The 27168-nt window shown below is 47.1% G+C and overlaps 2 protein-coding genes across 3 annotated transcripts in view; one reads left to right on the forward strand and one right to left on the reverse strand.

The window, feature by feature from the left end:
* LOC144174228 (para-nitrobenzyl esterase-like) overlaps positions 1 to 27168 on the reverse strand; it is an 85260-nt gene that overhangs the window by 20170 nt on the left and 37922 nt on the right. For both annotated transcript variants that reach the window (XR_013323446.1, XM_077702790.1), the window contains exon 3: positions 11709 to 11909. Coding sequence is in view for 1 of the 2 variants with exons in the window: in XM_077702790.1 (XP_077558916.1) it covers positions 11709 to 11909 (201 nt within the window). In the remaining variant the exon portion in view is untranslated. The remainder of the gene's footprint in view (positions 1 to 11708; positions 11910 to 27168) is intronic.
* On the forward strand, positions 1988 to 11931 carry LOC144174229 (uncharacterized). The gene is made up of 2 exons (XM_077702791.1): positions 1988 to 3525; positions 11796 to 11931. The coding sequence occupies exon 1, from the start codon at positions 3120 to 3122 to the stop codon at positions 3498 to 3500; it is 381 nt and encodes a 126-aa protein (XP_077558917.1). The 5' UTR covers positions 1988 to 3119; the 3' UTR covers positions 3501 to 3525; positions 11796 to 11931.

Genomic DNA, 27168 nt, shown 5'->3' on the forward strand with positions numbered 1-27168 from the left:
AACGATGGGTAGGCGATGTAAAGAGGTGTGAGACGACATCCCCTAAAATTGTTATTGAGATCTTAAAAAATTCACAGAACAATGGAAAGTGATGCGAACCTTAGATATTACTACTGAAGTGCAGCTATGAGATTGCAGTGATTTTACAAGGATTCGGTATATTCATTCGGTATATTCTGTAGTTTTAACCTTACAACAGAAATAAATTTGAGACAATCTGATGCAGAGTCGTTTTTGGTCGGCAAACGTGCCTTATTTGGGTGATTTGAGTCATTATTCTTGAGGCTCAATGGCACCCTGGTCTGTTTTAGGTACCTCATTTTACCCTTTTGTAGCAAGTAATAATCCCTCTTAAGACACCCCGTGTAATTTAAGACATCCCGTGTTGTTTTGCATTTTAAGTACTGTGATTAGTAAATTGTTATATGGCATATCATTTCTTATATGTGTAATAAATGCCATAATAGCGGGGTAGCTATGATACGCGATTCAAAAGTGGAAGATCTGAGCTCACTCACTGAAATTTCCGATGTTTTAAAGATTGCTTTTGAGATTTGTGCTCCGAAGCGTATGCACGATGATACCGTTGACAGTCGCAAGGCGATGTTCACAAAGCGACGCACAGACGGCAACTGGAACATGCTGACGGCCACTCGCTGAGGCCACGTCCTCAACCCCCCCCCCCCCCCCTTCCACCACCGTATAAGTACCCCATATGATTATTTACTGGCAAAGGTCGTGGTAAAATGAAATTACGGTTGTTTGTAAAGATTTTGGTCCGGCTAACTAAAAGCTTGAGGTGAAGTGCCACTACTAAGTCGACAAAAAAATTGGGAGACTCTTGCAACTTCTGCAACCGACTTATCGTATTCCACGGTCAAAGATAAGCCCTAATTGGCAAAACAAAAGCCGATGTTGAAGTTCCTCATCGTCTGTTTAATTACCTGGTTTATCAAACGTATTTAGCAATTAGTTTTTCGTCTGAACGGAAAAATATATCTGGGGAAGTTCGCAAGGCACGCCTAATAGCAGAAATCTCGGTTTTCTCCCCTACGTAGCGGATGGCAGACTTCGAGCGGAAAGCATCTTTAGATTCCTTGCCAAGATTAAAGCTGTGTTTCTTACCACATTCCATGAGTAGGAAAAGCATTATGTGTCAAAGCAATTTTGGGACACTTTTAGAGGCCGTAAACGCACCCAGTAACGTCTCCTAGAAATCCCAGATACAGGCGAAGGAACCTAACTACGGCCCGCGCTAATTATTAAAGCACCCAGTATCCGTCATAGCCATAGCGCGCGCCCTCTTTTAATCTAACGTGGAAAGGCGCCGACGAGATGGTTCATGTGATTAATTAACTGGCCGCAAACGCTTAAAAGAAGACCGATGTCGTTGTTAGCCGGGTTCCTAGATCCCTGTTGTGGGCACTGCAAGAGATTCAAGGCCCGCCGGGGAAAATTCACAGCGGCAGAACCATTCTTGGGGCGGAGATGCTCGTAGACGCCGGCGGCGACGTGATATGGATTGCGCGCCAGAGTGGGCTGCACCGGGAGAGAGCAATTTGTTTACGTCTTCTAAAACTCATAGCAGCGGGCTGGCAGACTGCATCATTATTCATGACAGCCTGTTCATAAAGCCTTTTGGTCTATTTGGCGTTTGATTTCCTTTTTCTTTTTTATTGGGTGAACTCACGCGCTTTGTGTGGAGAAATGAGTAATGGAAAGTTGTCGGGTTAATAACGCCGACGCATTATTTAGAGAAGAGGGGCTGAGTGAGCGAGTGGCAGACTCTCTGAGGTAAGAGTAAATACTCTCTAGTTATGAAAGTATCACACGGGGCTTTTCTACGTCTTAGCTGTTTTATTCGCGGCGTTTTGATCATTGTTTTTCGTCCCCAAAGCGAATAACAAACAAAAAAAAAAAAACATGCACCCCTCCGTCTAACGACGGCGGTGGTTGTACGCAAAGCTTTTTTTTTTTTTTGAGGGATTCTTTGGTTGTCGTCTGAGTTTGGACTTTGGCTCACAAACGGTCTGGACTTCGACTCACCGAGCTTTACTTTGACTCTTACGCAGCTTGGACTTTTGATCGCAGTAGCCTTGACTTTGACCCTTCGCCATTTGATTTCGCATGAAGAAAGCATTCGTCCAACCATCGTCGCCGTTAAGCGGAGGGGTGCATGGTTTTCCTGTCTAATATGGCACGTACACGCCTCTCCAAATCAAGACTGCTTCGACTATGCCTGAATGGTGCAATCGGGCTTCCGGTAGCGCTAGTGAGCCGACGAAGGAGGGGGAGCTACGCCTATAGTTTCACTAGATAGCTACGCCTAAGGAGTGGCTTTGGCAGGCTTTTTAACCCCCGGTGACAAGATATCTGATCAGTATATCGAGGAATACCACGCTCTTTTGCCCAGTTTCCCTGAGGTCAGTCGACGATGTATACAGTCTTTCTTCATGCGGGCATGCAAGACTGCCCTTACTGTGTCGAGGGTTTCTGCGACACTTTGGCTTGACTGGCATTGCTCCCCGATGTTAGTGCATTGGGGCTTATCAGATGAGTCACTTCTGGGCGGCGATTTTCAAGACGGCGGATTTCGTTAAGAAGACTTTGGCCGTGAACGACGTTAAGACAACGGATCGGTGCTGCATCGTCATTGACGCGGGAACCTAGGAAATGCGCCTCATTCTGCATTGGCTGCTGTACAACGTGCTGTTCGCTCTGCGCTGGCGCCTTGCCGGCGTGTCGGCGACGTGTGCAGGGACCACTGACGCGTCGGCGGCACCCAAGACAAGTGTTCCACGCTACGTTCGGTGACCCTCAAGTTGAAGGCGGATGGGACATCGGATGACCTGCCGTATGAACTTCGTGTTGCGGGCGACACGGCTCCCGCAATCGTCGCCAGCCGGGTTCCCCAGTGCTTGAGTTGCAGCTCGAAGGGGCACATCCGTCGCGACTGCAAGGTGCTGCAGTGTTCGTCGTGTCAACGCTTCGGACACGAAGTGAGTGCGTCCGTGAAGTCGTGTGCGACTTTCACCGGCCCTGCGAGGGACGGCGAGCTCCGCGAAAACCTCATCGACGAGGCGTACGCATAGGAGACGGTGGCTGACCAGTGGCGGGTGATGGAGCACGTCCCGGTGGTGCTGGTCGTGGCCGGGCTCGTCAGGGCGTTCCTGGAAAGGTGCAGCTTGGTCAGCCCAAGACGCCAAATCCGCGCCTCGCCGAACCAGTACAGCGGCACCAAGGCGGCCAGCCAGGCGAAGGAGACGACGATGACAGCTCCGGCTTTCGTCGTGAGCTTCCCGAACATGGAGCTCGGAGGTGACGGAACCAGTGGTGCCGTCGCAAAGCGGCAGCGCGAAGGCAGCGTCAACACAGAAGGCACGGAGGTTCCAAGTTCTGCGGAGCCGCCTGCGAAGGCGGTGTCGCGGGGACCTTCGAGCTTCAAGACGAAGGCCAACGTGGCCTCCGACCGACCGACTCCACCAGGCTTACAAACCTAGCGCCACACCGGGGCTTCAAAAGAGAGTGAGTACTGTTGCCCGCAATATCGTCGACGGTCCCGCGAAGAGAACAGTCTTTTGCGTTCGGTCGGTCTTGTGCTGCTCTCGGAGGAAGCGAACGCGAGTAGACTGCCTGGTTGTTCGAGCCGGTTAAAGTCATTTGAGTTGAGTTAATTTCGCACCCCCCCCCTCTTTTTACGTGGTGTTTAAAGCAACCATTTTACGGCATATTTGGTTCCTTTTAAACACGCTCAACCGCATTGCCACACTAAATGCCATGGCTGATCTGAGGCGTCAAGTCCAGTTGCGTAGACACCCGCCGCGGTGGCTCAATGGCTAAGGCGTTGCGCTGCTGAGCACGCTGTCGCGGGTTCGATTCCCGGCCGCGACGGCTGCTTTACTGATGCAGGCGAAAAGCAAAAGCGCCCGTGTGTACGAGATCCGGAGCCCTCCACTGCGGCGCGCTTCATCGCCCGCGTTGCGTCGGCGCGTTAAACCCTACAATCAATCAATCAGTTGCATAGACCCGTGGCAGACTAAGATCTGGTCATCATGGTCTTGCCAGAGACCGAGGTTGAGAGGGAGGTCCAGAACGACCGTATGGTGCCGACCTTCATGGCGCGCTAAGATGTCTGCGTTTCTCATGCGGTTGGATTGTCCGTGGTTTGCTTGATTGTAGGGTTTAACGCACCGACGCAACGCAGGCGATGATGCGCGTCGTTGTGGAGGGCTCCGGGTTAATTTTGACCACCTGAGGATCTTTAAAAAGCGCCGAAATCTCGTACACATGGGCGTTTTTGGTTTTCGCCTGATTGTCCGTGGTTTTAATACAGCGTAATATAGGGGCGACTTTAAGGACCATCACCGAGTAGGAAACGGGGCGGTTTGTTGTGTTTGACTTAGATTGATGTGTTAAAGAGTGGTGCGTGAATGCACCCAACAGTACCGCTGAAAGAAATGTGTTTGTTTAGGATTTGCGAACATGGTGTAACACGTAACGGATTTTGGTTGTGTTGGGTGATTTTAACTTCGTGGATTCCTCACGTGGTAAGAGCTGCCCGAAGAGTTATCGATATGTGAGTACCGCAGTGATTAACGATATCGTCACTGGGTTCGCACTGGAAGATCTACAGGCCAGAGTCCTTCAATGCTTTAAAGGATTGAAGGACTCTGGTAGTGCTGACATCGTCCGCTACCCTCCCTTCCAGGGGACAGTCATGCATGACTTGATAAAGTGTATGTTTCGCTTGAGCATCTGCCTGAATGTGATGATTACCAAGCGTCCATGGTCGTTAAGCGACCACCGTTTACTGTTTGTATCGCTTGGTAGGATAGCAAAGCGAAAAAACGCGTTCGGTTGGGTCTGCGGAAACTCAATAACAAGTTGCTACAGGACGAAGCGTTCGTCGGCCCGGTTGACGCATGCGCGCTGAAGGCCTTTTGCAGTAAAGACATCAGCTACGCTTCAGAAAGCGAACATTTTAAACAAGTAGTTAAATGCGAAGGTCGTTGAAAGATCTTCAGCAATAAACTATGAGAAAAAAATAAAAGAGGCCTGGCTGCGGAGTAATCTTTATGTTTTTGAAAACGAAGAGAGTAAATCGCCTTAAATGTTTATGGGCGGCGGCCGCTTTTCTGATGGAGGCGAAAAGCAAAAACGCCCGTGTGTACGAGATTCCGGCGCACGATAAAGATCCCCAGGTGGTCAAAATTAATCCGGAGCCCTCCACTACGGCGCGCCTCATCGCCTGCGTTGCGTCGGCGCGTTAAACCCCACAATCAATCAATGGAATGTTTATGGATGGCATTCAAACCTCAAAAGCGCATCTAAAGTCTTCGATAAGGAACCTTATCTAGGCGTGGTTGTACGCACAAGGGCTGAATGTTTCCTACTTGGCGAAGCACCGACTACTGAGTTCGAAAAAAAAGCGTGCGCGAGTAGAAATGTGATAGCCGAAATGATTTTATGACGGGGTACTGTATATGACCAGGCTAATGCCAAATGTTGTTTCTGTGAGCAGTATGAAGGGCTATTTGCGCGTCACCCTGCAAATGCGCTAAGTTTGAAGGGGAGTTTATGTGTTTAATGCCCATCGTGGCCGAAGAAACCTTAGAGTATCTCGCAAGGGATATTACCGTAGACGAGGTGCTCAAGGCTACCCACGAGTTTAGCCCTGGAAAGACACAGGAGCACGGTGGTTTATCCGAAGCTTTCTACAAAACGTTAAAGACTACCTTAGTCCTGTGTTGTGTAAAGTGTGCTTCCAGTTTAAGAGGACGGGTTGCTTCCGCCTTCATTTCTAGTGTCACACATTGTTTTCATACCAAAACCAGACGGAGCCGCCAAACTCAGGAAAATATCGGGTATCGACCCATTAGTCTCACGAATTGCGACTGTAAGGTTCTGTTGAAAGTGTTGGCACCCCGCCTGCGGATTGTCAACAAAAATATTGTGGGACCGCTCCAAACATGTGGGATAAAAGGGAGGTCGATAGTATTCGACTCGCCCCAAGTGTTTAGGAATGTCGCGATAGTGGTCAAGGTACTTTGGCCATGCTGATGATGATTAATATTATGTGTAACTCTCCGGCGCTACATGGACGTTGAGGCACACCGTGGTGGAGGGCTTGGGATTAATTTTGAACACCTGGGGATGTTTAACGTGCGCCGCAATTTCGAACGCTCGGGAGTTTTCGCGTACTTTCGCCATGCTACAGAAAAACCTGGCCAAACCCTTCGATCAGGTATCGCGTGAACGTTTCTGACTTTTTAAAACTTGTTAGAACATTTATCGTACTGCACGTCTGATATACGTAACGGTGTGCGCATGGTGTACACCGGGTGTACTACTAAGCTTGCTGTCCACAACACAATCGGCACACCCATCCCCGTTAAATGGTTAGTAGTTCGGGGTTGCCCGTTGACCCCGCTGCTTTTTAATGTTTTTTTAAACTTTGGCATCCGGTATACTGGTCTGGCGGCGGCGGTGGCGGTGAAGGCGAAGGCGGAAGTGGTGTACGCATAACCTAGAAAGCGAACGAGATACCCCAGGCAGACAGAAAACTGCGGAGCAGCGTCTGGCGAATGGGTGAGAGGGATGGCAGCACGCGCTGCTAAGGCGTCATCTCCCGGCACGTCGCCACGGTCCAGTATGTCTCACTGCCTTCCCTTCACACTTTCGCCAATCATTGCCGCAGTGGAGTGCCCTACCCCTGACACTTTCACCAGGCGCTCCTCCTTCGTTTGTGGCTCATCCGAACCACGTGACATCTGCGCGCGAGGTTCAAACACGACATGCAACAACATGCTCGGCGGCAGCAAAGGGCTGCGAGATATCGGCAGAGTAGCGCGCGCCACCGTGCGTTCGCTGATCACGCGATGAGTTCCTGAAACGCAGCAGATGTGTACCGTGATTGATATGACTGCAGTTCGCGCTGCGCACAAATTTTGCATTAGGGACTATAGACCTTTTCAGCTTATTCGTCCTGGGAGCTGTCATTTTATCAGTGGTCTCGGCCCTATAATCGGCGCAGTCGACAGGAAAATGCAACTGCGCGTACGAAACACAGCCCATGATCTTATGTAAGATTAACGCATGAAAAGGTTGATAGTAACAGTCAGTGCACATTTATGTGTCTACATTGAAGCCTTTGGTTTGTGTATTATCAAGAGTGATAGCATCAATGACTTTCGACTATATTCGGGTGAGGTGCGTGTCTAAGTGTATTTTCGGGATATTGCTCTCTTTTGTGTCGATAGGAGCAGCATAAGCGTCGCTATAAACACGCTGAAGTCGTTCTGAAAGTTCTGTTCCAAAACTGATCAGTGCCGAAAACTGGCAAGAATGTTTGGGTTCTTGTCATGGCCATTGGGACAGCGTACCGAGTGTATTGGAGTGTATCAGCTGGTAGACGATGCCAGCGAAATACTTGGGCTTACCGTTAGAAAATTATGTCGATAGTACTACTTACTGGCGCAAGCAGACTGTTGAACTGCGCGAAAAGGCCGAAAAATGAAAGGCTCTAGCTGTTTCAATGTTAGCGGGGGCTTCGCTGTGTAACTTGTGTTTTTATAATTAAACTGTGGTGCGATCTTCAGCAACTCAACTGTTCGTGTAAGAACGTACAGGATCTCCACCGTGTGTTTGCAGTCTTTATTTGGAAGTCCGAGTGGGAACAAGCGAGGCGCAGGTACTTCTTTCGGTGCGTGCGGCCCGGAAGCCTCCACTCTCGCATGTTTTTGAGACAAGTGGCCAATGGGTTGTTGTTTCTGCCTTAGATGAATGATTCTTTCCTGCGCAGTGTGTGTCAGGTGAAGTTATCTAAGGTTCTCCCAGACTTTATTGTTGCGTCTCGATTTTTTCTCTTGGAGCAACGAAGGGTTGTCTCCGCGAAGTGGCACTGGCAACACAATTTTTACAAGCGCACTTCAGCCTGGCGTATTCGTAAAGTGTGACGCGGAGCAGTCTGGCCGCTACCATGCGGATATTGTTTTGCCTGCGCCATTGCACAAATTAGTGTACTGTGCAGTACCAGGGCAAGGTGTACTGAAAAGAGTAAAAGAAAGAGAAATACTGCCTTTGGTTAAGTCGTTCTTTTTTAAGCTTCACTCGGGCGTTCTACCAGTGAAAATTTGGCGAAAAAAGAACGGTCACTACCTTCCGTGGGTGTTGACTGCTACCCGTGTAAAGAAACCCGGAGAAGGTTGAACATGTGTTCCTAGAGTGTTGGTAAAGGGTTTTTATTTTAACACCAGAGCTGTTAGCTGTTTAAGCTCTTGGTTGCGCTGTCAATGAACAGAAAAAATGCCAAAAAAATGCTGAGCGCACGTGAGCGTGCGTCTCGTGAGAGCTACCGGTGACACGTAGCCAGGTGGGGGATTGGCAAAAATAGGGCGCAAGGAAGAGAAATGCGCCCGCTACACATAACTGTAAATTAGAAACGTTACTATTTGAATGGAGAAAGAGCACGTGATCGCAAGCGATTGATAAAAAACAGCGCCGCCGACAAAATGACTGTCGTCTGCTCCTGACGTTACTCGCCCCGCGCTGCTACGGGCAACAACCTGCGCTTAGAAAACCCGGAGCCGCCGCGGCGGCGGCGGCAGAACTCTATTCAATTTTAGGTCGTGCACTTTGGGTATGTGGCGACCAAAGAAGATCCGGATCCCAAAGAACAGGTGGCCTATCAGGAAGCGCGCTGCACTGCCTGGCGAGAACACAAGCGCCAAGGACAAGAAGAAGAAGGAGAGGAAGTGCAGGTCTTAAACGAAGAGGGGGCATTTGATGAAGACATTGCGGTGGTGGACGATGACGTTTATGAAGACTGAGGAGGACACTGCATACAAAAAGCACTTATATACTTTACTTAGCGTTTGATTTGTTGTTCTGCTGGCGAGCGCTATATAGATATACACAAAGTAAATGGTTCCAGTGACTTATATGATGCTCTTCGAGTTTAGCTTACTAAGACGAACACAGCTTTGCTGTGACATCATGGCTTGCACCGTTGTGCAAGCTGGCTTTGATTTTTTACTGCGAAGCAGTATACCTCTAACCAGCCAAGGAAATTTTCGCGTCCGCGTCAGCAGAAAACTCCCAGGCTGCTACTGGATACGCAAACAAACATCCCAGGCTACTACTGGATACTGGCGGCCCCCAGGCTACACAAACAAACTACTGGCACCGCCAGGGATCGGACCTGGGCCTCAAGAGAAGCGGATCGAGAGCCCGTCGTCTTTCGGACTAAGCTACACTCACACGTAGAGAAGGAGAGACAGACGGTGGTTCGGATTCAGTGTCTGGGGAGGGGGAGGGTGCTTTTGGAGGCGAAAAATGAAACAAGAGTGAGGGGAAAGCAGTGAGAGGGATGGCGCCATAGCCGCGCGTGCCGCCCTCCTCCTCACACTTCGACGGACGCTCCTCTCCGTTTTGTTTCTGCCGCCACTACTGTGTTCAGGACGACGCCCCGGTGAGTCCGAGAAAGGAAGAAAACTTTATTAAAAAAGGATAGCCCAAAGCCGTAGGGGAAGGTGGAGGGCAGGAAGGACGCTAACAATGTCGAGCCATTGAGGCCGCACAGACGAAGCTCAGGAGTGCCGTCAAGGTGTCCTTGACACGCCAAGAGGGCCGAATCCACTCTTCGTATGAGTGTATGTAAAGGCACTCGCATGTTTACATATAATGCGTGTATGTACGCACTCAAATGTATACACTCCGTCTTTACGCGCGATGCATGCATACACATGTACGCCATCGCAAACCAACAGACACCCAACAAGAACAAACACGAAAATGCCAAAAATACAGAACACTCAAAACACCGTAAAACAACAGGGGGCATTCCTGTGACAGACGGGCTAACCGTACAGGCCACAGCGGAGAGGGGCGCGTCTGTAACTGCCACCTGGCGGAGAACACGGCTCTGCCTATGATGGCCGCCCCTTCCGCCAGTTGGAGAACAGGAGGACTGGACCTGGACTGCTACCAAGCTTCATTTCCTCCTGTCTCAAGGGATGCCCTCCCTCTTCCGCAGGGCTCAGTCGCTGCGAGGCGTGTGCAGCGGCTGGGCATGTCGGGTTTCGCTGCTGCCAGACATTGCGGGGTAACCGCGCGCGCTCTGCGAAAAGGGTAGCATTTCACGTGGTGGTGGTAAATGCTTGCGCGCTCGTGTACTCGCAGACTTCACTGCACGTTAAAGACCGCACCAGCCTTCTGGGTGGCCAAATCATTCCTCTCCGGAGGACCAAGGTCTGTAGAGCGACGATTACTCCAAAATAGGCAAAATTCCAGTCTGAAGGGGAGCTGGGAACTTCGATTCGGCAAAATTGTAAGGGTTTCACGAACGCTTGCTTCCTGCATACGTTTCAGAGTTACACTTTTGCTTTCGTTGCTTTCTACTTTTAAACACGTCCCACTCCTGAACATTTTGTAGCTCCTAAAGGAAAAGTTTCCATTAACAGCAACGGAGTCATACAGGCTTGCCTAGAGCTCTGTTTCCGAATTACATTTTCACTTTTTTGGGGAAGACCTCACCAACAAGCCAGCAATGACGCTTTATTTTTTCAGTCGTGCCATAAAATTTACAGGGACCCTATTTTTAAGGAGATACTAGGCATCTAAGAGGTGCGTTATTCACCGGCGTTGAAGTCCGTGATATCATTGACTTGTGCGATGTCACAATGTCTATGATAACACTGTAGTTGATATCTCGGAGCGATCCGATACCAGACAGCGCGACATCACACTACGTAAGAAGTTATGGCACGAATTTTTTGGCGGTTCCGCGAACGGCTGCTTAGTGCATTCGTTACCGAGTTGCACTTTAACTTCGTTTGCTTTGCGCCTATAAACTCCTCCCGCTCCTCAATATTTTAAAGACGCTTAGTTCAAAGAGCTAAGGCAAAGGAAAAGAAGCCTAGCTTGAAGAGGGTGCGTTGCCTAACTACAGAGACCATGTGCATGGGTTGCCTAACAGCCCTGAGCACGTGGGCGCACATGGAACAAGTGCGTGTATCCATGAGTGCGCACATGGATACGCGCACACATAGGATGCGTGTATGTGCGCACTGAAATGTATGCACACCGTCTCTACGCACAGTGCATGCATATGCATGTACACCATCACAAACCAGTAAATACCTAAACAGAAGAAACGCGAATCCGAGGTAACGGCTGGCAGAATCTCTGGTTTCACTCTATGTAGAGCCACGTGTGTGAATTCATGTAACGCCGCATGGGCAATCGTTGTGGGTGTCGTTTACAGGTCCACAGTCCAACCATCTTCACAGCGTGGATCGGAGCCAATTGTTTTCTGGAACTCGCTTCAGTTGACCTTGAAAAATGATATCTCTGTGGATGCACATGGGATTCCATTTACGCCCGTAGAGAGTGATAACGCGGTGCCACATACATCGTGATGATCCTGGCCTCGTTCGGTATTCGTAAGTTACGTATGGCCACACACCACCGTGACAGTTATTCAAAGCGCTGTAAGGAATATTTCTCTAATCTCATGCGAATGATGTTTGAAGTGTCGAAGGCTCAGTCTACCGCTCCAGAGTGGCAGTCCGTGATGGAGACGCCAACGAATCTGAAGCAATTATATCCGTTTTTGCTAGCAAGGTTTTGGCTTGCAAACTTTATGTGGTGGCACGACAAAGAAACGGGCGTTCGTAGGCGACAGTCGCGAGTTTGTTGGCTGCACTCACCGTTGGGTCTATGCGTGGCGTCCACACGTTGAGGAAGAGGCAGTCCTCGGATCCCTCGAACTTCTTCGTCATCGGGTTCGCTTGCAGGCACGGCGAGCCGAAGTGCTCCGGACGCCGTCCCGCTACACACGATTCTGGGCTGCTGGGCTCCGGCTTGCGCCAACGCCTCTCCCCCACCGGTGATTCTGCGTACCGAAGTGCCTGCGAAAAGCAAAACAGGATGGTAAGGGAATATCTCTTGCCCCTTTTGGGCCCAGGAATTCCAAGGTTATTACATAAACCCAATAATCCTTGCTTTTGTCTCGTAGTTGTAAAAATGGACGACATCCCGATCTGCGAAAGGGGATGTCTAGCGCAGCCATTACACATGCTGATGGGGAGGATATGAAATGTTCCTCATTGTCTCGGCGGCTTGTCACTTGCACTGGGCTTCTCTGGCGGCAAATGCCGGGTCCTGACGCATGCGTTCGGCTACTTGGGTGAGAACTGCGCGGTCCTGCTTAGACTGACGCATCTTCTAGCCCTCGAATGACGTCAACCCTTTCCCCTTTCGAGAGTAGCTGCATACCTAATCTTTAGCAGAACACATAGAGTGGGGGGGGGGGTCCCATTGTTCACCGGCGCCTTATCATCCATCATGCGCATTCTATGTTTCTTTTGTGTTTTTTTTTACACGAATACTGAGCTCAATGCTACATACCTGATTAGCCTGACCAACGCAGCCTGTATAAACAATGACTACGCGTCGCCCGCGTTCCAATGAGAGCAGCAGGGACGTTTAGTTCAGGCACTCATCCGCACTGTGGCGCGCGCCGGCGGACGTCTTGCCTTACGTCACTGCTCACGTGTCGCGAACGCTGCACCCACTTCTACGACGTGTGTCTGTCAGCTTGCTTGTAGGGATTCAAGAGCCGTTTTGCTTGCTCTCATCTTAGCCGGGATGGGCGCTAGTTCTGGGGGGCACTGGGGATCTAGATGAACGTGTCGCTCGGTTCATACGTGCAGCATTTTGGGCAAGATGACTGACGTAGGCGGAACTTAAATAGTGGTATAAGAACGTATTAATTGCCGGTTAGACAAATAGCAAACATAGAAACGATATTTTAGGATGGTACAACCAGTATTTTACTGATATATTTCTCCCTGGAGGATTTATGGAACCAAAATTGCGTGTACATTTTCGGTTAAAGCGCTCACTTCTGTTTTATGATATAGCTAAAAGAGCTTATAATTATGTTTTATAAAATAGCACCGGCTTGCAAATTTCAAGAGGTCATAGAAAACAAAAAGATAAGCAGTTGAGCGTCCAGCCACGCTGTAAGGGCGCTTCGACAGTACAGTCCTCAATTTTAAAACTGTACCCATGCGGAGTGCAAAGAGCGTGGACAAAACAAGGCCAAAATGCAGAGGGGACAGAGGGGGCATCCCCACTAAGAAAATTTCGGGGCTGTTGATCCCAGTACGTAAGCGCGCAAGGCGGAATCATCCTGCGGCACCGCAAGTGGTTTTCCGTCCGGAGTGGTGCAGGCGGTTTTATCAGCGACAGACCAAAATAAACAGGCATGGTAAAAAACAAGAAGACGTAGTAGCGTCGCCTGGGGAACGTTAGACAAACTGTCAACTATTTTTCATAGTTTCCGGTAAGCGGCGCTGGCTGCCGGACATGAAAGCACGCAGGAAGGCTACGGAGCGGGAAAGGGTAGGAGAGAGTAGCAGGAGAGTGGCTGTTTGGCCATTTTTCGGTCACTCGTTAGTCAATGAGTATACAGACGGCGTTGGCCTGACGCATGCACTCGGCGTCAAACTTCTGGGTCCTGCCTGGGTTTTTGTTTACGACACGAAGTTTTGCGACCAACGAGAGGATAACAGCTTCGCTGTAAAATGTAATTTACGATGTACATCTTTCTGACCGTTTACTAAAGAGGAAAAAAGATTACGGTCGAAATATATTACACGCTAACTTTTGTACGAAAACAAAGGACGGTGCTCAAGCTTAACAAATGACATGCTAAGAGTATTCCTATTTTCGCTACATCTTTATTCTGACTATCTGCAATTACAAACTTTGAACCTTTTAAATCTAGACGCTTGTTTGAACAAAAAGCAAAAATAAAAATAAAACTCGTGACACGCACACGATTATGTTAGTGTGCAACGTGGCTATGACTTAAGTTACGCCTGCCAGTCACGGTTTCTTGACGGCGAACGGTCACCGCGTAGCTAATTTGGTGCGGAGAGAGAGAGAGACTCACTACTTTATTGATCTTTAACCGTGCTCGCGAGAGTGGTGTGGCCGTCGGTTTGAAACCGGCGGCGACGTTAACAACGTGGATGACCCGAAGTGTCTGGACCTGTTGGTCTCAGCTGCCTAGTGTTCTCCCCCACTGCTCTTCGCAAACTATGAAGGGAAAGAGATCTTGAGGACAGGCCCCATAGAGGGGGTCAGCGTGTATCAGGTCCCCACAGAGTGGGCAATTCCGCGAGGGAAATTGCGAGGGGTAAATGCCGTGGTGTAGTGGTCGGTAGGCCAAGGAGGTCTCCGTGTCTGCAGGAGTCGCCTTAAGTGCTGATGGTGGTTAGTTAATTTAGAGAGAGAGATAGAGAGAGAGAGAGAATGCATTTCATGGTAAAAGCGAGGTTAGTCGAGTCATATCGCTTAGCATGCTACGCCATACGAAGGAACGAGAACATGTGGGTATGTGAACGAAAATAAATAAATAAATAAATAAATAAATAAATAAATAAATAAATAAATAAATAAATAAATAAATAAATAAATAAATAAATAAATAAATAAATAAATAAATAAATAAATAAATAAATAAAGAACGAGGTGATGCGCACGAGTGTTTGGAGAGCACATACACAGAGTTTGGAAGTTAAGTTGGTCACAGCACTTGTTCCAAGCCAGAACTACGCAAGAACACCAACAGAGCTTTGGTAGCCCGTACGACCTGGCGTGGGTCCGACCAAGGGCCCAAAAGTGCCCTTAGTTCAAGGCTTGCGCGGTGTGGCATACACAAAAATGCTAGGAGAGTCTGCTTGGCACTGTGAAGTTTGGACAGGTACAGATGATACCCCCCGCGGTAGCTCAGTGGCTAAGGCGTTGCGCTGCTGAGCACGAGGTCGCGGGTTCGATTCCCGGCCGCGGCGGCCGCTTTTCTGATGGAGGCGAAAAGCAAAAACGCCCGTGTGTACGAGATTTTGGCGCACGTTAAAGATCCCCAGGTGGTCAAAATTAATCCGGAGCCCTCCACTACGGTGCGCCTCATCGCCTGCGTTGCGTCGGCGCGTTAAACCCCCACAATCAATCAATCAGGTACAGATGATATGTTTGATGTCTTCGTTACATGACATGTTGGACAGAGTGGTGAAGTGTCCTGCTGAATTTTGCAGAGGAAATGCCATGTGTACGCCACGTTGAGACGTAGGTGGTGCAATACCGCTTTCTCACGCTTGCTGAGCCCAGGAGGCATCTTGAAGCTGCATTTAGGGTCAATGATATGCAGAGGCGTGTAGTGACGATTCTTGTCGGTCCAAATGCACCGCTGTATTCTTTAGACAAATTGAATGTGCGAGGGCTGCCGCATCCTTTCTGCAACATTTCCGGCAACGCCGCAGTGAGCAGGAAGCCATTGCAGTTCAACGCTGTGACGCTGTTGTGTTCCTTCGAGGTGCAGATGATGTATCTCCCATGTCATCTGATCTTTCGGCAGTGATCCTAAGTATACTAAAGCGGACCGGGAATCAGTGAAAAAAGCCCATTTAGTGGGTGGCTGCTTTAAGATGTAGTGAAAAGCAGCCCGCAGCCCAGCGAGCTCGGTAGCCATCGTTGACGTCTTGTGGCTAACGGGACGCAAATGGTGGTTCGCGACGAGGGAATCCAAATCCCAATCGATGAAGAGGTACCCGTCACTGATCCATCCGTGTACACATGCGTATTAGCTCTATAGTAAGTAATAATGAGCTACAAGGCAAAACATTTCAAAGCTGGGGCCGGCATAGGTTCTTTTCGCTTGCCTAGTTATTTCAGTGTGGGCAGGAGGGTAGTGACGGTAAGAGAGGCGGTAATGTTCAATAACTTCCATGGTATGTGATTAGATCGATAGTTCAAGACATCGCTCCCATGTGTCTCTCCATGTTACCTCCTCAGTTTCTGAAATCATGGTCTCTTGGGATTCGGCAGACGCCCGTGCGAAAGCGAACACTTGTGCAAGAAATAAAGGCAGAGTGGTTCACAAAAATTGGACGTTTAGCAGTAACCAACTGTCACTTTGCTGTCTATAACGTGCACTACTTAAGACGGTTTGTGCCACTGAATAATATATTTGAGAGCTACAGAAACTACAAAAAACGTATCTAGAATTACCTGAAACATAAAAAAATTTTATGAAATACTTTGGCTGTCCTTGCTTTTATTTGCTTTTATCGATTCAGGGCTAAAAAATCCCGCAAGGCAGGGTTATTTCTATTTGACTGCGCTACCGAAGTGAACCGCCGCACCATTCACAGCGCTCATTTATTCAGAGGAATAGCTAGTCAACTCAACTAAAACACTCCACACGAGTCGTCATTCGCCGTTATACGTTGCTTCGTCCACATACGTACAGCCAGCTTCTCAAGTTTTGGAATCTGCCTGAGGTATCTATCAGATGCTCAGGGAGCGACCATTTGTTTTCTATTGAATTTATTCACTTTAAACTTCCAGTAATACCCAGCGCGCTCCATCTGTCGCGCGCGCCAAGCAGATCTCTTCTCTTTTTCGGTTTTATCCCCTAAGCTACACGCCAGCCTAGTAATTAACTGGCCGCCAAGGCACCTAACACGTTATTTTTAATTTCGATTGGACTGTCCTCTAACGTCACCCTTTCATTCGAGCGCTCTTTAAAGGCCCCGAAGGTATGAATACACTGCTCATCATTTCCCTTCACCGTTTTCTGTACCCTTCTTCGTAAGCCCGTTAGAAGTTTTAAATGTACCACTAAGTAGCAGTTCTGTGCGCTCGTCTAAAAATCGCATGCATTGATGCCTACAAAGCACACCAGCTGTTAAGCCGTTTGTAGCTTGAGCAGAGTACAAGCTTTGTTAAAGCGTAGGGTCAAATTCCGAAGCGGAGAGTAAATATAGAGAGGGACAGAACAGTTCTCCTATTTTAGGCAGTGAGCATAAGTTCACGGCGGGCCCCATGCAAACCACTCATGCGTGGCCGCACATGATAAAATCATATTTTACGAAGTCACTATTTTTGTATTGAATCTCAGTCTTTCTTACTTGGCGCAACGTTTTTCTTGACGCATGCGGGGGTGGGGAAGGGGGTTAAAATTATAAATGCTTCTCCTAACTTTGGTTCTTCGAATGTTCTTCGAATAGTTCTTTGAATATTTTGTGGCTCCCTTAACGTGGGCGTGTACTCTGGAAAAACGGGCAAGAGCGCTGCATTTCTGAGAAGATGTGTGATCCCACGTATTGTGCCTACCCTACCTGGTGCGAAAACCGACGTATATAGGGTGCACAGGCTGACACTGTCCCAATTTGGCTCGGCTTCGAGCGCCCCATTAATTCAGTGGCGTGGCGGCCTTTCAATAATCCCGCATCACTTTCAGGGCTCGAAAACTTCCGGATTGTCGGCTTTGAACTGAACAATTACCCGCAATCTCAATAAGAACTGTATAAAGGAAAAAAATATATACTTTATGGACAGGGCGTTATGCGTTATAAGCCTTATGCAGTCTCGCGATGCTGTACGTCGTAATGAATCCAAAGCGCGCGTGAGACGGCTTCTTTATTAAGTTTTAGCCATAATAACGCATTGTCGCGTACTAAGAGGAAGTAACAAAATGACTAAATGTAAATAAGTTGAAAATACGACCCGTTACCACTTTTATAATCCTCTTGAGGTGAGACGGCAGATAATACGCTTAAAGCTCCGGACACCCATGAACACCGGTTTCTTACTTTTCAGGCACAGCTGGGGGGATAACCACCGCGACAGGGAAACGCTATTACGAGGAAAAATTTTCCTTTGATTGAGACGACCATCTATGGGGAAGATTATACCACCCAACTTCAGTAAAGTTTCTCCTTGCGGCCTTGATGAAAGGGCAGACGAATGGGCTGACAGGGCTTTGCCTAAGTGGTGAGACAGCCGGATGATGCACTTCCACTGCGGAGTTTAGCCATCTCACTGTATTTATTTGCTATTATACACTTATTCTTCATTGAAGTGCTCAATTTTCCGGCAACGGTGATAGCAACTGTCAGTCCGTGTTTTCTCTTGGAACCTTTGCAGCAAGACTTCTAACACTGGCGTCTTATTTCGCATGAAAGGATTTCAACAGCAGTCCACAATATAGCTGTAGTCAGAACATTGAATTTTTTCTTTCTGCTAGATGAATTCCAACTCACTTAAACGTCTTTCCGAACTACTGCTTTATTAAGTACGCCGCGTTATTACGTTATTGAACTTAACTTTACGCAAAGAAATTTGATTTTTCAGCATCTAAAATAAATTCTGAAAGTTTTTTAAAAAAGTATCCTAAAGCGGTAAACTAATAACGACAGACACAAACATCTATTGCGGCTCTTACTATACCTGTAAGGCTTATAGAATATAAAAATCTTTTTTGTGTCTAGGGATTATTTATGCCTAAGAAGTGTAGAAGCGAGGCAAATTTTTTTGGAACATTACCTTTTTACAAGAGCTGATAACAGCTGGCTCGACGGTGATTTTACCTTTCTCTTAATATCTACTTCACCCGCAAGGTTTTTTCAGCGGTCTAAGCCGTTTAAAGAGTTGCTATGCAAATGCAGGAAACTAGATAGACGGTTCTGAGGTGTTCCATACCTAACTAAGGCCGCAAGACAAGAACATTTGGCTCAGTCGGGTATTTACAAATCCCTCAACGCTGAGTAAGCCAGTTGCCGACCAATCGTTAATATCTCCTGGTCCCATAATGTAATGAAATCAGCTGTTGCGGGCTAAAATTGCGCTAACAAATGTTTAGATATCGACTCCTTAGTTATTATTACTTTCTGAGCAAGACTTTAAAATAATCCTGTTTTCTAAATTCTTTATATCTGTTAGGCCTTCAACATTGCTTAATTTCCTTCTGGGTCTAGATCTTTATTAAAAGTATTCCTGTAAAGACAGATAATAATTTTAAGAAGTTTTCACATCAACGAATATTCCGTGACTTGCTCATATTTTAGAAATGTTTAAATTAATAACTTAATGGCATTGGTCAGCTATTCCGCAGAAAAATTATTTCCACTGACGGGAATGAACATTTAAAATTTTTGGAACTCGTTTTTTTCGACTGAAATTTACCCATACCCCTGTGGCTGTAAAATTTCGCCGTTTTTCAAAAGCCTGCCCTCAACAAGTTACAATGGTGTTATGTCCTGTAACACATCCTTTTTTATCCTTACCCTAAAAATGTATGAAGTAAAGTTTTCTGCCAAATACGACGTGCAAAGATGCATAACTGAGATATCAGGGATTGTGTGAATTTCACCCTTAATGACATATAAGGAATGCCGCCTGGTTTTAAAAAATCATCGCGGAGCCGAAACTGGTTGTACTATAAATTTTAAATTAAACAACAGCGTACCTTGTGTGACGTAGAGGCTTTCCATAAAGACATTTTACATAACTTCCCCAATGAGGACACACTGTATGGCTAAACGTGTTTTTACAGGTCTCTTAACTTATGTTACGGTCGAAAAGTGTGAAAACTCCTTTGTTGCGCCTCAAGATTACTCATACCAAGGCCTAAAAAGTAAGGCGCGGACACAGCGCGTCTTTGTCTTTCGTCTTAGTGCGCTGTGCTTCAAGAATGTTAAAGTACCAACTAGCCCATCAATCCGTACTCGTCAACTAAAAAGTGAACTTAGAATATTTCCTGCAAAAAGCCCCAATGTGGCATAAATACCATTCATTAGGGGCTACTGGCCGGTTGTACGTTTTCGAGTCGGGAGTGAGCTTTAAGTCGGGAGTGGGGATTGATTCAGATTCACATTCTCAGGTTTGACGCGCCGAAGCTACACTTTGTCTATGAGGCGGGCCGTAGTGGAGGGCTCCAGATTGATTTGGACCAGCTGGGGATCTTTAACGTGCACCGAAATATCTGCACACGGGTGCTTTCGCTTTTTGCCTCCTCTGAAAAGCAGCCATCGCGGCCGGGATCAAACACTCCATCTTTGGTCCCAGCAGCACGGCGCCTTCACCACTGCGCGACCGCGGCGGGTTGGAGTGATGAGTGAAACACAATAGCCAAGTAGCACCAATTTTTTCTTTCTTTTAGTCTTCAAATTGCGCGTTCATTTAATGTTGCGGGAACATTGCGTGATTGCAATAACCTGTGGGTGCGCTTTGGTGTTTGGTCTTTTTTTTTAAAAAAGGGGCGAAGTTGCGCAAAAGTCAGCTCTTATATTTGCGTTTAGATTCATGTGCTCCTGGGGACTTGCGTGACGAGATTGTGACATGCACGAAGTTACCTCAAGCGTGTTTTTTATACCTTTCTGCATTTATCGCAGTCGGAAAATTTTTTAAAGGGACCTTGCAACACCTTTTCAATTTCAAAATCGTAATTACTTGCAGGACGTAGACGACCTACACATTCTGTACTTAGATTAGGGAATCGCAAAGTACATTACTCAAAAATTACGACGCTATGCCCATTAAATAACCGAGAAACTTGTTCAGAAGATTTGTCAATCTCCACCGGCCTTGGTGTTCTTCGACCACGCAAATTATGTAATTAAAGCGGTGTAACAGCTATTGGCCGGGTTTCCTTCAGTTGCGGCAATGAACGCATTTGATAGCAACTTTAAAAAGAAAGCCACGAAAGCAAAGTGTAACCGGAAGGCGCATCTGCTGCGACGAGCAAATCACGCATTGCCGCTCCGTGCAGGTGATAACTATAGCTTTCGCAGGGCTGGAGAGTTCCTTTAATTCATTTGTGCGTAGATACACAGTCTAAATAGAACGACACACGTTAATAGATCACCCCCCCCGCCCCCAACCTAAGGCCTTCACAACTTCCACCTTTGTGCAGCTTTTTGCTACGAAATTGAGAATTAGCAAGCTGAAAAGGCGGTGCACTAAGATTTGTATATGTATCACTTGTTTGTGAGATACCGCTATCAATATACGCAACGCCTGAATGATCTGCGCCGGCGAGCTCATATTCACAGCAAGCACTCAATCGTACGGTTCATCGACTCCCTCCCCGTGCTGTAGCTTCCTCGATAAACAAGTTATCTACCTTGCAGGTTAAGTGCTGAGAGAAACGAGAATGGGATGCTAGAAACTTGTATTGAAGATCTCACTAATTCTGTAGAATGTGTTCACCGTGTCGTTCCATTATGATCGTCGACTCTGGAAGGGTTTGTGTCATAGGACGCATAGTGAGCACTGGCAGGAACCACACAGCGCTCAAAAGATCGCTTTTCGCACTGAAGCTTCTTCCAGACTCCGTCGGCGTTCCTCGAGTTTGCTGAAGTTGCTGCCGCACTCTAAAACCTTTTAACGCCTGTCGTTACTCGCGCTGCCGGTAAAAGCGTCCCTCTGGGTCTGGCATTGGGATGTCTCGATGTGCTTAAGTTGCAAACACTCTACCCCTGCTGGCAGAGATTAGCTTGCACAGGCGAATATTTAGGCCGCCAACCTACGATAGAGGCGCACGCTAATTAGTTTTCCGAAATGAATGTTGCGATCGATAAGGCTACACCACTCAAAAACTTCGAGTTAATCACCGAGAAGTTAACAGCGAGGTAACTTCAAAAAGTATCTAGTTTGTCTATAGGCGTAGTGCGACGTGATTTAAACTGTGTTTCTTTTTCATTTTTATTACCCTAAAGGCCCCTGCGGGCATTACATAGGGGGGAACAAGAGATTTGCACAATTCACTCGAAGCAGCAGAAATTTCATTCACTAAAAGTGTTAAAAAAGTACACAGAAGATTACAATAAACAGGTAAAACCACATACAAAAACAAGCGGAAGTATTACAACTCTTATTAACAGAACAAATGTCAAACTAAATGCACGGGGTAGGTCCGATCAAAAGTAGGACATAGGCAACAAACGGGAATAGTCTATTTTTTATTGCACACACTGAAACAGTTGAACAATTACCTCGGTGAATTTTTCGTGGTTAGTAATTGTGGCAATACGCTCTGGGAGGGCATTCCATTCACTAATGGCTAAACGAAGAAAAGAAAGGCGGTGCAGGTCGGTACGTGAAAATTCAGACTGCACTTTGTTAGGGTGGTCTACACGTGCGGAAATATGTTGGGCTGGTTTTATTCTTGACGCAGCGAAGTTGTTAGGGTGATGGTAGAGCTGATGAAAAAATGTAAGCCTGAAAATTTTGCGTCTTGTTTCCAGCGATTCAAGACCGAGATTCCTTTTTATCAATGTAATGCTTGAATGGGGCGTGTATTGTCCTGATATGAAGCGGGTGCTCTTGTTTCGCAACGATTCTATTTTTGTGGCCAAGTACGATTGATATGGATTCCAGATTATTCCAGCGTATTTAACTTTTGATCTTATAAAGAAGGTAAATACCAGCAGTTTGGTATCTTTATTGGCTTGACGTAAGGAACGACGAATAAAACGAAGTTTCTTGTAAGTGTCACTTAAAATTGAATCTATATGAACTTTCCAAGACAGGTTGCTTGTGAGGTGGACTCCCAAGTATTTAAACGAATTGACAGGTTCAACAGTCACGCTATTCAGTGTATAAGCAAATGAAACAACTTCTTTGCGTGTGGTGAAGCACATAAGTTTAGTTTTTTTTAACATTAATGTTCATTTTCCAGTCGGAACACCACTTTTTCAATCTACACAAGTCGGTTTGAAGTATAGCGCAACTAGAATGGTTCGATACACGCCGATAAATTGCACAGTCATCAGAGAATAACCCAAGAGGAGGAATAAATTAAACAATTCCCTTTCTTCTGTTGCTCGGTGGCCTGAAATTCAGATTTATCGACTTCGAACATAGTATAGGAAACTAATTGATATCAAATAAATAAAGTCAGCATTTTGTAACAAAAATAAGCAGGAACGAAATTATCTGCCGGACGTCCCACTGTCAAAACCACAAGTGGGACTTTCTTTGCAAATAAACATGGAATTTATTGTTGTTTTACCGGCACATATTAACAGCCGTTCACGTACTTTGGGAAAAAAAATCTCGCTAGGAAAACTGTACCGCGAAGCAGGACCAGCACCAACGGTAAATTTGCATTTTTTTGAATTCATATTGTAGCCTATTTTCAGAAAGCACCGGTAATCTTATCACCTGCTACGCAAAAGAGTTAGAATTTTGGGAAGGCAACTAAACAAACCCATCTATAAAACGTTTCCTCCAGCCACGTGACACTTCCCCGGGAGCCACTCAAAATTAAAAAACAAAAAAGCATTTGACTGGGAAAAGGTGGGGAGGCGGATAACATATTTTACACGTTACGTCAAGCATGTGTGCTATGCCCTATTGTCTACGGCTCAGCGGGTCGTCCAGAGGAATTGTAGCACTACTTCAGCTTTCATGAAGAATTTTCTTCATCCTCTTTGTCCCTGTCTGTTTCTTTGTTCGCACTAGCACCCAGCTTCAATGCACAGGTTCAAATAAAGGACTTCTGGTGCTGATATGGACGTGCCCAGAGATATCAGACGGCAGGCACACAATAGACACCTGGGGGGTAACTGATGCTCAGCTCAGAGATAGTAGCTCAAGGAAGGATCATCAATCAAGCTGAGACAGCTGCCAGGTCCCACGGGATACTCGCCGACTCCTCGTATGGGGTTATGGGGTTTTAAAAAACCGGTTGATTGAGACTGAATAAAAATTTCCAATAATAATAATAATATTAATAATAATAATAATAATAATAATAATAATAATAATAATAATAATAATAATAATAATAATAATAATAATAATGATAATAACCATCTATATCTCCAGGCTGTCCCATTGTGGTGGTAGTAACATGATTTTTTTATTTACTATGGATACAAAGACGCGATGTGACGCTTTAGCGAATTTCGGTGTCTAGGGCAGACGGGCAGGTTATGGGAATTGGGGACGAAGTTTGACATATCCAACTGGGTGCGAAACTGAAGGAAATGGTGGAGGCCGGATGTCTCGAGGAAGTTCCGTAGAGCGGTGAGCCGACGCCATTCTTCGTTCGGATTGAGGAGAGTTGGATAAAGACGACCATTAAGACTCGATGGGCTTGCCAACGCTACGTTTTTGAAGGCTTGTTGTCTACAGTCGGCAAAGCGAGGGCACTCCCACAGTATGTGTGCAGTGTCGTTACTGGCTGAGCAACGTGACCACTCGGAATCATCTAGACTGCCGTATCTTGTAGCGCGAAAGTGTGGTGTTCTTGCTGACCCAGTTCTAATCCTCCAAATGATAGTGTGCCATTTCTTGGGCGAAAGCTGAGGAATATCTGGGCACTTCACACCTAGAGCCACTAGTTGCTGCGGCTTCCATTCCACCTTGCGGCGGGTGTAGAATTACGAGCTCGGTATAGGGGAAGGTTCCTCCGCTGTGTTTTCAGAGTTCTCATCCGTCTGCTCGTCCTGAGATCCACATGATGGTGCTATGACCGACGGAAGCTCAAGGTACGTCCACGCTCAGACGAGGAGGATTGATCCCGGAGGATGCACCTTTTCCCAGTTGATGAGTTCCTTGCGGCTTGTTGCCAAGCGTTTGGGCATTGCCATTGCCTGAGATAACCGCGTGAGCTGGTATCCAGAAAAAGGTCACAAGACCTTCGCGGGTCCACAGAGTGCTGAATTGTTGTCGGATATCCAAAATGACCTCGGAGGTCTCGTCTGGTCGTTTTAGCTGGCGTAGGACGTTGATCTAGCCTGCAAGAATCACTGATTCTTTGAACTGTTCTTGCGCTTCTAGCCGCTTAACAGCCCTCTGAATGGCTAATGCTTTTTGGCAGCACCTGTTAGTTCTTGCCGCTCACGTTTGCCTGGTGAAACGCACCTATCGGTGGACCCAGAACTCGAGCACGCGTGTCGCCTCGCCCACATAACTCGAGGATCTACAGGGGGGGGGGGGGGATTCCCTGTGTTGCTTTGGCACATACTTTACTAGAATTTCTGCTTTAAATAGGCTAGAAGTATCAGCCCCTTTTTCGTGCTGAAAATGATGCTACTGCCAGTTTCAAGTTGATATTTTGGTCAGGTTGTTGATGTTTGTTTATGCAGAACAAGAAGCCGCTCTGTTTATTCGTTAAATCGAGCTAAAAATTTCCACTTGTGTATGCACAATGTGCTCGGTGTGTGGCAGTGTATATTGCTTCTTAAGCGCAAAGCAGCCTCTTTAGAATGTCTAGCCTTTACTGTACGTGTTCTTTCACAGTTTTTAGATTTGCATAGTATGGCTCTAAGAGCTTCCGCTTTCCCTTTGGCGCAAAATATCCTGTTTTTCGTTTGTACTGCCCTTCATGTTTCTGTTTTCTACAATGTCCGCCGCCATCTTGTGGTAGTTGGTGAGCGTTTGTGCGGCGGAAAGCTTTTTTTATTTTGCATTACCTCAATTAGCTACCACGTGGGATTAGTGTTTCTTATTTTCTGCCTTACAGTTTTTTTTTTAAGAAACAAAAGACGCTTTTCAAATTTTGAACATTGTTTGTTTTCCTATCTCCCTAATGATCAAGAACTGACTGAAGCAATCTGTGGAGAAGTTTGACAAGTTCTTTTCCCAGCGTTCGCCCAGATGCTTAAGCATCGAAAGAAAACAACGCACCCGCGGGTTTAATTTCTCCCGTCCTTCTATCCTGTGCGCTGGAAATAATAACAGCAAAGTAAACCTGCATATGGCAGTAATCTCGTTTACACGGCTGTCACACGGAGCTGCACATGTTCCGTCCAGCCGCCGTAGCAAACGACTCCCGGTCACACCAAACGAGAATTTACGTTAGCTCTCGCATGAACAATTCAAGAGCGTCGTGCAAAAAATAAACAAGCACCAAATCACAGAAAAACAATATCACAGCGCTCCGACAGAGTATAAACACGGCGCCTCCTCCGCCATTACTCGTCTGGCGTGGTGGCATGGAAAGCAGAGGAGGGGAGGGCTCGCCTCAAAGTACGCGTACGCGTCTGCCGAAGAAAAACTAAAACGGCTTGTGGAAACAAATAGTCCGCCCATTGGCTGCCTTCGGCCTCTCAGCGGGCATCCAATCCACCCGTCCTCTTCCGCTGGGCAAACAACAGAGCGGGAAGAAGCCGTGGATATTTGCTTCTGCCTTCTGATCCCCCCTTGAATGCCGCTGCTGCTCGAACCGCCAGCTCTTCCTTTTTACTTCCGTCTATTCCTCGCCGTTTGTTCTTTATCCGCGACGGAAACAATGGCTCTGTCGGCACTACTGAGCCATGCAGACGGCGTAGACTTAGTCTGCGCTCGGCTTCCCACCGTGGGGATCGATAGGCCGTCTTGCTACGCAATTTAGAGCGCGGGGGTCTTGGGGGCACGTCGCTGCTGCGTGTGCCCCGACAAATTGGGAGGTGCGCAAAAACACTGTGGGGTTCGCTGCCGCCGCTGCATTTGAACTAAGGGGGAAACGGGGAAAGAGTCGGCGCTCCCCAACGACCCGAGCTTCCTAAACAAGGAAGAATACGCCGCTGGCAGTTCGTGTTCCCCGCTTTGAAGCCCATGGGGTTCCCCACGTGCGCTTCCGTGGATGTTTGGGTTGCCCAAGGAGATTTGCTGCTTTGGGCGTCGTCTGTCTTCTGGCGCCATCCTAACTTCTGCCCTCCTCTTTTTATTTTTTTGCACGCACCCGTGGTAGTTCTTCCGTACATTGTTCTCCTAACGCTGCCTATGGGATTACTAGTTTATTATTTTTTTAAATTGACGCTAAACATACAAAATAAGGCGTTTGATTTGGCCTGCACCATAATAAAAACGGACGACTGGGCTTGTTAGTTCAAATTTGTTGTCAAATAGCGCCGATTGGACCGGGACACAGAAATGACGCTAAGCCCAGTACAGTGTTCGTCTGACTTTTTCTGCTCGTTCTCGCTTGTCCTGTTTGACAATCCGACCAGACAAGTCGGGGCCCTTAAATTAGGGAGTAAGGGAAGCACAGTCTCAAGGGTGCAGTTTTAGAATTGAGTTTAGCTTTTTTTGCTTTCGGGTTACTACCAGATGTTGGTGTCCCAAGGTAAGGACGTTCTTTGCCAGAGACTATACATCAGAAACAAATTCAATAGATATACTATATCCTGGAGATTTCTTTAATAACAATTCGACTGTACGTATACTATTGTACCGAAACCGTTATATTGAAATGACGACTGAATAACCGCATTTAGCCTGCTTACAGGCTAGTTCTCAGTACTACTCACCCAGATAAGTTCGATCCCAGCGAATTCCGTTTGCCATGCCACTCCATACAAGATCAACCACTCTATAACATATAAA

This window comes from Haemaphysalis longicornis, unplaced genomic scaffold (genome assembly GCF_048455015.1).
Source record: "Haemaphysalis longicornis isolate Haplotype H1 unplaced genomic scaffold, Haemaphysalis longicornis Haplotype H1 scaffold_3, whole genome shotgun sequence".
Taxonomy (NCBI): Eukaryota; Metazoa; Arthropoda; class Arachnida; order Ixodida; family Ixodidae; genus Haemaphysalis; species Haemaphysalis longicornis.